The sequence below is a fragment of the Papilio machaon genome, chromosome 6 (genome assembly GCF_912999745.1).
Source record: "Papilio machaon chromosome 6, ilPapMach1.1, whole genome shotgun sequence".
Taxonomy (NCBI): domain Eukaryota; kingdom Metazoa; phylum Arthropoda; class Insecta; order Lepidoptera; family Papilionidae; genus Papilio; species Papilio machaon.
The window spans coordinates 3,824,138-3,836,095 of NC_059991.1; the positions used below are offsets into that span (position 1 = coordinate 3,824,138).

Sequence of the window (11,958 nt, forward strand, 5' to 3'; positions counted from 1 at the left end):
CTATATGATATGAAATACCCCGGACAAAATAATATGTAATAACATTTACATTATAAAAGTAATTACGTTATAAAAGTAAAGGGAATTTAATTTACTTGCAACCAACAACTCTGTGCATTCATGTTAGGACTTTAATAAAGTGACAAGGCTTTCTTACATACCAATAAAATTTTTACTTTTCTTTCATTAGATGTTCTTTTTAATATAGACGTAAACTATTGCGAATGAAAACAACATCGATACTTTTAGTCACTGTTTGAAATTTAATTATCTATTGGCCTGTTATTTCCAGTATAAATATTATCTGTTTTATTGCAGGGTTTAATCTAACATCGGGAGTTAAGGAAAAATGAAGGAGGATTTAAGGAAAGCTCGTGGCAGCCGGTACAGGGCGCTGGTGACGTAACGTGGCCGCTATCTCACACAGCATGGCATCACGACTTATCGCACTAATATTGTGGTTATGTGGAAGTAAGTGTTTTCATATGTTCCCGTTGTTTAGAAAATATTATGATTTCATTTTATTACGCAGATTTTCAAGATTACTTTACTTCATTTAAAAATGAATAATTATTTTAGTCCAGTAGGGACGCTGCACAAATTTTTAAAACAAATTTTTTCGATGACGTTATGAAATCGTTCTCACGAATTTTCGTGCTAGGCCCTTGATTACTAAAATTTCCTTATAACTAAACAATTATTATTAGTTACAACATCTGTAGATAGTATTACTAGAAACGTGTTTTGTAAATTAAGATGACTTAATATTTATTTATGTATTTTATTTGTTAATATCAGAAAAATATCTAAAGGCTTCATTAAGGTAATGCGGTCACAAGCAATTTTTTTGATGCTTTTTGTGATTTTAAAAACTGACAGTTGTAAAATATTACATTTATGTTTTATTTATGTTGTATTCTTATTTGTAATTTATATTCTCTTATTTATGTCGAAAGATATTCACTTTTTATTAATAAAATGAATACGACAATGACTGCGGTAAAAACCCTGCTCTCTTTTTTAAACTTATGTTTTTGTAACACGTAATGCCTACCCCTGCCTACCCCTTTGGGTTGAGGGCGTATGTACTTGTTCTTTTAATGTAAAATAAAATTCTGCTTGTGGTTTGCTTCATGATTTTATTTCTATTGAAATTACTTGAAAAATAACCAGTAGGTATCTTTTACAGAATAAGACAGCTGTTTATTTTTTAAATTCTTTCTACAGATATTAATTTTTTAGATTGCCATTTATTTACTTCAATTTTGTTTAAAAGTCTTGAAATATTTTTACCGTGAAATATTCCCAATATCGGAAATATTCCTTATTTTTTTTTATATTACGGAAACAACAATATCAAATTTTCTCTGTTTTAATACATTTAGTAACAATGTTATGTGTTTTTCATGTTCTTCTTTTTATATAATGCACATAAAAATATAGTTATATAAAGTGTCCGCAACTATCGTATTCTTCGACCTTTATTTTATTTGAAGTGATCTTTATAAACTTAAAACTTTTACACTTTCTTGAAAACTAAAATGTCAAGTTATAAAGTTAAATATATTTTTACAACGATAAAAATCATTTTGTTCATCCACTTTGAAATTATTTTATAGAGATTTCGATATTATTTTTCATAAAAAGTTTATAATTCAAAGTTGCAAAAGCTGGCACATAATTTATAAACTAAAAAACCTAAAATTATTCCAGTTCATCTTTTAAAAAATCATAGGATTCTGTATGATGGTAGAAATCACAAAAATAACATAAGATTTATGCTTTTTTATATTCTTTCTTGGTTTTTATACCATTTCTTAATTCCATAGTATATTCCTTCCCAATTTGACGACCCAATTTTCAATGAACGAAACATCTACGAAAAAGAGTAATTCTTTGTGATTTTATTCGGTAAAATTGTACCGAGGTGATGAATTATTAATATAACTCAGAATACAATCGAGTTTTCGAATCCAATTCCTTAAGTAAAGCTGATTATTGGAATTTTCCAAGCGCCCCGAAGTCTCGAAAAATTTCTATAAAGAGCCAATCTCTCCCGGTATCTCGACCTGCCGAACGCCAAAATTATTGGTCCCGAATACGCAATACCGTGCATTCATTATACATGAGCAGGCATACGACACGATCAAATTGTATTACGGGGCCCATACCGCGTACTCTTCGTATCTAACATATTTCCGAAGCTCTATCGATATTTCCAATCGATTTTATTAGTATGTTCATTTGTACTTAAGACTATGGAGACAATATCTAAAATAGCGATTGTTTTTTTACTGACGACTACTTTCTATCTTTTAAGAAGAACAAAGTTACCATAGAAATTTTCTCTAGTATTTTCTGTGTATGCAATGCTTAACGATTTTAAACATCTCTAATGTTTTCTGAAAGAAGCCCCATCAAGTATTCATTTACCATGGCATTGAGGGATAAAAATAAAACATCTATATTTGAGCTTTAGGATTAATTATAATTAGATTGTATCTGATAAAATGATTTTGAACCTTTATAAGGGAATCAATTTGCGTTGCGTTTGTGAATTATTATAATGAGGCAGAAATCCTAAATTAAATTTGGTTACAACGTAATGAGTTCTTGTAGGCCGGATCCCAAGCTTATGTACCTTGATCTTAAATACGATCACGTACTGTTCACTTGATTTATGTACAACGACTACCTGCAATATAACTGATTACCGACTTGGAGCCGAAATTTTGTTTGGCGAGCCCCTAACGGTTCGAACCGTAGGTAAAAAGGGACTATAGACTGACATTTTCGTTCAATATTCAATGTAATGTGGGAACATGTTTTCGGATAATGTTGGAATATTTTTTTTTAATATACATAGTAAAGGATGCTACATACACGTTTTATTTTCACAAAAAGAAAACTTTATTTCTCTGGAATTCTTTCTCATGAATTCGAAATATAATATATTCATTGACTGAAATTGATTGTTTTATATTAAACGAAGGTAAAAAATCATTACGAGTTTTAATGTTATCATGGTAGGCAGGTATAGTAATCACGATATACTAGGCAGCATTAATTGAGTGATGGAATAGATTAATTAAAGTTCTTCACTGGGGTAAGCCTGATAACAGTAGACTCAAATGCATTCCAACCTAACAAATGAAATTTATTTTGTTTGTTCTATGCCTTTATGGTACTTTGGGTCAAAGTGAGAACAGTCATCCTTTTGTGTATTTGGGTACTAAATTAATTTCCATTACAGATGTTCTTGGACTCCGTGACATACAGATTACAGTACCGGAAGCGGTGGGCGTGGGCTCCAACGCGGTGTTGGGCTGCCGCTGGGCGCTCGATACCGGAGAGGCGCTCTACACTGTCAAATGGTATCACGGTGCTCAAGAGTTTTTTCGATTCGTGCCAAAGGAATTGCCAAATACGAGAGTATTCTCACAGACTGGCATTAACGTGGATGTAAGTTTGATTAGATTATGTGTGTATTTTTTGACAGTTTTGATTATAATCTATCCTATATCTATATATATAAAAGAAAGTCGTGTTAGTTACACTATTTATAACTCAAGAACGGCTGAATCGATTTGACTGAAAATTGGTGGGCAGGTAGCTTAGAACCAGGAAACGGACATAGGATAATTTTTACCCCGTTTTCTATTTTTCATTCCGCGCGGACGGAGTCGCGGGTAAAAGCTAGTAATCTATATATATATAAAAGAAAGTCGTGTTAGTTACACTATTTATAACTCAAGATTTGTCGAACTGATTTAGCTGAAAATTGATGGGTAGGTAGCTGAGAACTAGGAGACGGACATAGGAACTTTTATTATCTTGTGTGTAACATTTTTGTAACATTTTTTTATTCCGCGCGGACGGAGTCGCGGGTAAAAGCTAGTTAATCATACAAAAATAAACATCTTAGATATTTTTACAATCTTCAATGAATAAAAAAATAAGGATGACAGAGGATGATGTCAGCTTGAATTACGTGAAATACTCGTATATTAGACGCAATTTCCTTCTTTTTCAGTTTGTCATTTTATTAAATGAAATAAATTGTTTAGTATATTATTATAACGGTTACTTCATTTACCTAACTTGCTGTTGAACGAAACTATACATTTTATTATTTAATATAGTTTCTATGAATGTTAAGTGCAACTCTTTACTCGACCCGCTTTCTATAGTTAATAGACCTTAGCAAATATAAAACATGCATATAGAAATGTTTCCCGCTTCAATAAAACTTGTACGTTACATTTTAATGAAGCAAAAAGTTGAAACAAATAGAAAACGATTTACTATTTCAAACAATATGAAGATGTGTTAAATAAGTTTTAGAATTGGATTTTCATCATCAATTTAATATAATTTCAATTTAACTCTTAAAACATATTACTTGTGTCCTATTTTTTTTTTTAAAAAAACAGAGTTAATAATATTTTGAAGTACAAGGCTTTCGGTAGTAGACCCACAGTATATGCAACTTTGTTGATAATATTGTGCATGTTTAAATGTAAATATGTACAGGTGTCACGATCAGGTGCTCAACAAGTGGTGCTGCGTGAGGCCTCACGAGGTTTGAGCGGCCGCTACCGATGCGAAGTATCCGCGGATGCACCTTTCTTTCACACCATCTACAAGAGCGCATTCCTAAGAGTTATAGGTTTGTATTTTTTAATAAAAGGCGTGAACAAGCAAGTTTCTTCTTGTTAAGTGAACGATTAACGACCTCAAACGCAATTTATATTAACGTTAACTGAAATAAAATAATCGTATATTTATCGAACCCACTACTATCAAAGGAAATAAATAAACAAATCTATTTTTCGTTAATCAAGTTTGTCATTTCATTATGCGAAAAGGAAATTAGTATTACGGCTGGTTCGGACAGTTTCTACGGTAAATTAAATGTTTCAAACTTGCCCTAGATTGTATCCGCGCGAACGTATAAATAACACGAACAATCCCATCGAGCCTTTGTACAACCCTAATCGTAAATCAGAACTATTGGTTGGCAATAAATACGGGCGTAGACCAATAGAGATGTTGAATTAGAGTTTATCTTGTTTAACAATCGTTTTTGAATTAGTATTACGTTGGATAGGAGATTAACGACTCTATAACTTGTTAATGTCTTTATTTTGTTTTACTCCAATGTACACATTTTAATTAAATAGAGCTAGGTCTATTTCTAAACTTAATTTTGCTAGTATAATGAAGAATATTGATGAGTTAAGCAAACATTTGGTGGAGGAGAGAATTAATGAGTTGCTCGAAAACTCGACGTTTTCATATCGTAGTAGTTGAAGCGTCGAAACCTCACGGTGCGGACGTACAAACACTTGAAAGTTTTCACTACGACCAGCTTCAGCGTAATAGAAATTGCAGCGGACTCAAACCGCGACAAGTTCTTACTTCGAACGCTTAGTACTCTGATTGTTGTTGAATAAATTACTTAAAACAAGAATCACGACAGTCCTTGAACGTAGCCAGTCTTATTTTGTACAGGTAATAGTTAAAGAAGATTAACCCTTAGCTCCTTTTGCATTCTGCCGACTCTACAAGACAAACAGTGACTAGTTAAAAAAAAGAACTTTAAGAAATTGTCCTGTCTACAATCTTGTACATTTATTTATGTAGGTATTTGAGAGTGATTGTCCTGCGAAGCCGCCATGGAAGTTTTACCGAATAACATCTCTAGCTTAGATTCTCGAGGGAGCGTTCGGATTTCAAACTTAGTTACACTTAAAGTGGTTTTGACCGAGGTACTTTTGTTCTCCGAAATGTAACTGTAATACTTCATTGGACGAATAAACCATATAAATAAAATAGTAGTTAAATTTTTATCGATTGGAAATTTACTTAAACTTGGGTTAAAATGTTTCCCTTATGAATTTTACCTTATAGTGATGTGAACGATTGCTTCTTCATTTGGAGTCTTATCTGTTGTTCCTAGATCTACCGACAACGAAACCGAAAGTGCGTGCTCAAAAGAGCTGGTACTCAGCTGGAGACATGCTAAGAGCGAATTGCACCTCGCCGCCCTCAGACCCCCCCGCCAATGTCACTTGGCTCGTCAATGGATATGAGGTACAATGCCAGTTACGCTTCTCAAATAATGAATTCTTGAATATAATTTGCTCTATTTTTTTGTTCAATCATTATTGATTTTTAAACTAATGAATTATATGTCATTTTATTCATTTCACCCGCTTATGTATAAAATGTGTAAATAAATCAAATTTAAGAAGTAATTTTTTAAAACCGTTTTTATTTACATCTAAAGTAAAGTACCAAACTTTCAAAAACTTTCACACATAACGTTGCACTTAGCAAATATTTATGGCTTTTGTAACCATAGAGCTATAAATAAAATCTAAATGGTTCTTTTTCATTAGGTAAAAGGATTAGACATTCCAGTTATCGATACATACGAGCGCAGTAAGCCGACATTGAGCGACACATCACTCGAGGACGCCAATAGAATTATATTTAGTCCGTGGGACGCAATCTCAGGCTACGAGGAGACGGTCACAGATAATGTAATAGACATACCTGGTAATATTGGAGAATTGCAAAGCCTTACTGAGAGCAGTCGGAAAAATAAAAGTGAAATGCCCGTATTCTCTAAATATGATGATATTAACAAATTTAACAGCAGTTCTGAAGATGAGAAATGCAACAAAACATCTTCATTTAGTCAACTTGTAATTCGTGTGCAGCCGTCACATTTTCAAAAGGTAAACCACCTCATAGGTTACAAAAAAGATTTTATTTTGATTTAAATTTTGGAGAATTTCGTCACCAAGCTAAGCTTGATTATATTTTATGAAAATATTTGTAAAGCGATTATTTATTAGCAAATTTCTTTATTCATTGTTTTAATTTAATCATTGTTTTGTACAGGGTCGCCTAAATGTAACTTGTGTGGCGCGGATACTGTCAGTGTGGACGGCGAGTGAAGTTCTCCTTCTAGACGAGGAAAGACCTCAAATCGCACCCGTCATGGGCAGTCGGGACTCTAGTTCAGGAGGTTAACTAAATTAATGCAATTATTGTGGTAGAAATTACACTCATAAAACCCACATAACCTCGTAAAAGTCATTAATTTTTTTATGAACTTGAATTCTTCCTTCATTATTTTTACTCACTGAAAGCATTATAAAAGAAATTACCTTATCAATTCTGATATAACATTATCTACGTCATAATAAAAAAAACACTTTTATCGCCTGTAGTATATGTTAGTTGATATTTACTATTTTAACGTCTTTAGCTTTTCCTAACTTAATAAATGTTAAATTAACTAGCTCATACGGCGGCCATATTTCTTCCTAAGCTTACCTTTACAAAATAAAATAACGCACGACTAGTGATGAATGGAAGGTAATAAACAACACAGTAACATTATTTTAATCTTTGGTAATCTGTCTTTAAACTCACTAAGCTATATCACTAGTAGCTTTAATATCGAAGGATTCAATTAAATAAACTCGTATAAAATTATCTGAACTTTAACGATGTTTTTTTTTACAGGATTTCGACACACATTAAGGATTAACATTGGAGTCTTATACTTGTTGAACTATATATTATACAGACAGTGGTAAGAATATTTTAAATTAAATTTATTTACAGGTTTTGTGATATAAGATTATATATTACTAGTATTATATTATAAATGTGAATATTTAGATGGATGGATGAATGGATGGATGTTTGTTTGAATGTATCAACTCAACATCTCCGGAACGGCTCAACAGATCTTGATGAAACTTCGCACAGATGTAGGAAATAGTGTGGAAGAATACATAGGACACTTATTCCGTTTCTTTTTCAATTCCGCGCCGACGGAGTCGCGGGAGACAGTTAATGAATAAACTAAGAAAAGGTGCTATCACTACTAGTTCCTTAAATTTTAGTTAATTACAGCCAAATTTTTTTACTGTTTTATAATTATTATGGGTTACACATAAAGTAAACTTACGAAATAACAAGTGTACGTTTGTTTTATTATCGTTATTTTGTAAAATAGTCTTTAGGTACGTATATACAATTAAATAAGATATGGTTTTTGTTCACAGGTCAATACGATGATCCATGATGGTGGACGGAACTTGTAAATCTTTGTACCATTCTTTTTTCATGGTGAAATGGATGTTTGTATTCGAATATTATCGGATATTAATCGAATGAAAGAAATATTTTGTAAAAAATCAATTATTATAAATTTACCCCACATATAACTCTACTAGATATGTGTGATTGACTGCGTTTTAGATTAATATAGCAAAATTAAATAATTATTATAAACTAAACGGACAGTAGTGAATTTTTTACTTGTGTAAATAAGATTTTATGTTAAACTAGTTTTATTTAATTCTAGTGTCTAACTTCTTTGTCTTATCTATAATGATTGTAACTGTGAAGTACATTAATAAAGGAAGTTCTTCTTTGTAGTATGATGTTTTATTAAAAATCTCACACCCATCCGGCCTCAGTTGGGACTTCGCACGTCACGGCCAAGTAACCTTAAAGAAAGAGATACATGGAAAGTAAATAAATACTACGTACTGTATATTTATCGTAATTCATTACTTTCTCCCTCACAGGGTCGGTTGCTCAGGGGATAAGCACTTGACTTTTAATCTGTAAGTCCTGGTTCGAATCCCACCATGTACCAATGTGTTTTTCGATTTTCGATTTACAAATGTCTATTTATCCGACGTTCTACCCGTGTAGAAAAGAGTCGTGATGCAACTTGCACATATCTGTGAAGACATTCAAAGATAAGTGTGATGGCAACCAAGCTGCACTGGGCCAGCGTGGTCCACTATCGCCTAGTCACCCCTAACTTAGAGTAGGCACCGAGGCCCCTTCGTGGGTTGATGAGGATGATCGCATTCTCACACTGACCTTTATAAATTGATAGTTTGGAAACGACCGTTCGTTTCAATTTAAATGCGTCCGTTCAATTTCCTGTCAGTTAATTCTATATTTATTATTAGGTCGAATCCTCATCACCGCTACCGACAGTTTCAAAATGGCGAAAATCAAATAGGCCCGAAATACCAAGGCTTAGTCATGTCCATGTATAGAGGTTAGTACATTCTCACGTTACTTGTGACATATGGGAAAATATTTATAATTGGAAAGCCGTTAAGGGTACAGGAGATTACAATACAAGGCTAAAACGCATTATAAACTTTACTCCCCCTTGTGAAAAGTATTAAGACATTTTTATATGTTCTTATAAGGAAATTGACGGTTAGGAAGGAACGAGTTTCAACCCATTGTAGAATGCATTTTGACTATACGATTGGTTTAATATACGAAAACCTTCGATATGCAATAAAGGAGAAACGTTGCACTTTAAACACGATTGCCCCATATTAAAATACCAACCAGGGAGTTTAATCGTTCGATTCGTGCCTCGCCGAAATGTGTCCGATAAATCAACCACAAATTTGTTTGTACATTGCGGTTATGAGAAACATTCAAAATTGTTAACGAATATAACATTTTTCATTGGTACTAAGAAAAGTACTAGTATATTATAAAGATTGCCATAGATAGAAATATATGACTTTCTTTGTAATATTATAACCAAACCAGTTGATTCGTTGTTTATTTAAACTCTTCATACAAATCAGGGCCTGAATGTACCTAATACTTATTTAGAATAAAAATCAGTCAAACTTATTTAGCATACAAAGAGGATTAAAGCATCCTCATCGATGCATATTAACTTAACTACTTAGTATAGAACATAAAAACCTTTTAGTCCTTTCGTAACAAATGTCCGTTCAATTTACCAAAGTAATCTCCGGAATAATTACTCTTTAAACAAATGGCAATGGTTTCTCAGGGGACCATCGTTTGTGCCACATTCCTCGTTAACGATACCACGTTCAAAGGTTCATTCAGACAAAGCTTTACTTACAAGTTCAAACAATACGATTATTGCATATAAACTCATCTATTAATAAGTTAAGACATGTTCTTTATGTTTAACGACGTTCCGCAGTTTATCTTTCAGTTTTTCAGTAGTAGAAAGAATTATTAAATAAATGAAAATTATAGGCTTGCAAAATCGGTCCAATAGTTTTCCAGTTAAAACGGAACACAAAAACAAACGTTTTTGCTCTAATATTACTATCGTTTTGTGGTTTGCACAAAAAATTTCATCACAATCTGGTCAGTAGACCAGGAAAGCATAGAAACTAATATAAATACGATCTATTTAGTCTAACTTATAAGTATTTACTATTTTTGTTTTACTTACAGATTAAATTGTTTAAACTTTCGTGAGACATATTAATTAATTAATTAAGAACGGCTTAACTCACATGTGATCGTCCGTTGATATTTACAGAATTACAAAATATGTACATCATAGGTCAAAATATGAGTTACTCATTAGTTAAACTTAGTGCAAGTTAAGATTTCAATGTTTATGCTAAGTGCACTTGGCTCATGGCCACTTCAGAACTAAGAAAAGGCATGGGGTAAATAATTTTTTGTTTTTATCAAAATGTGGCAAACAAGTAAGCACTGCACGATATGATACGTCACGTTACCCGTAGACTACTATTGTAAGAGGAGGGGAGTGGATAAGCTGAATAGAAATATTTCCCTTTTCTATTCATCTTTACCTTTTCGATTCCTACTTCCTTTCCCATCCTTTCTGTATTAGAAAAAGAATAGAAGAGAAAGAGATTGGAAAATGAACATCTTACGTTGACTGGGTAGATTTCACAATATAATTAAATATTAATAATGTAAATATTTTCTTTTACTAAAAAACTTTAATTTTGATTTTTTTTTAATTTAATTTTTGTTTTAAAATATTTTTTTTCACTATGATGAAATCGACTCTGCCTTAGTCGTACGATGGATTTATTCAATTAAAAGTTTCCTGAATACTGTTTGAAAAGTTGTTTATTATTTTGTTTTCAATCGAGTAAAGTTTTGTTTTTAGTACACAGTTTATTTAATGTAGTTTTCGATAACGATTCGAAAAATCTTTTTCGTTTTTTTATTACTTCCTAAAAACTGTGAAAGCACGTTATGATAAACGGTGGCGATATCTTCATGAAAAAGCTTTTTAAAAACTAAAAACTCGAAAGCTTGCAGAAAGATCTACATAATTGCATAAGAAATGATTTCGATAAATACTTGGCCAGAATAGGATTTGAGTGCACTGTTAAAAGCTATATAAATATAACAATATTTCGTCACTTGCACCATGTAAGAATATATGATTCTCCAGGTGTCTGAGATAACAGGCGTACGGACGACACGAGTTGGGATAACTTTATCTGAAGTCCTCGTATTCAAGCACGTGCACGCCATTTCATCGCTTATAAGATGCGCTTGCTTCTCGCTTGTCCTTCGAATAAAATAAATATACTATTGTACGAAATAATTCAATAATTTTTAACATTACTTCTATATTGTACAAATACATCTTTATCTTTTGACTCTAGGTTTGTTTTCTACAACTGGCTTCTTGGAACATTTTCAAAAATATTAATAATGCTTCTTAGAGATTTGTTGATTGTGAAAGTGCAATTCTATATAGCCGGTACATAATATTTATCAATGTTTAGATAATATCTCTTAAGAAATGTAGGAGTACGTAAGATGGTTGACAGGTGGTAAATTTATTTATCTTGTGGTAAAAATGTATCTTCTTGTATGTATCTAGTTTTACGAGAGTTAGCTGAGATTTTAAAATCCTTGATATCAATTCATCACCATAGTTTGCAAAAATAAATATATTTTACTGAAAATTATTTCGTTGAAATATTGATTTAGTTACCGGTATCCTCAAACAAACGTAATAATTAAAGTGCAAATATTCTTTGTCCGGCCGATTGTCCCTTATAGAACGTTTAAAATTCATGGCAGGTTCGAGAGATTTATTTATTAATTGGTATTTCGTGCCGA

The 11,958-nt window shown here is 32.2% G+C and overlaps 1 protein-coding gene across 1 annotated transcript; it reads left to right on the forward strand.

Annotated features, from left to right (window-relative positions):
* The first annotated feature begins 326 nt into the window (after positions 1-326).
* Positions 327-8,144, forward strand: LOC106716672. The gene is made up of 8 exons (XM_014510241.2): positions 327-471; positions 3,254-3,462; positions 4,534-4,669; positions 5,963-6,096; positions 6,405-6,746; positions 6,913-7,039; positions 7,543-7,612; positions 8,091-8,144. The coding sequence occupies exons 1-8, from the start codon at positions 429-431 to the stop codon at positions 8,101-8,103; spliced, it is 1,074 nt and encodes a 357-aa protein (XP_014365727.2). The 5' UTR covers positions 327-428; the 3' UTR covers positions 8,104-8,144.
* Positions 8,145-11,958: the final 3,814 nt, after the last annotated feature.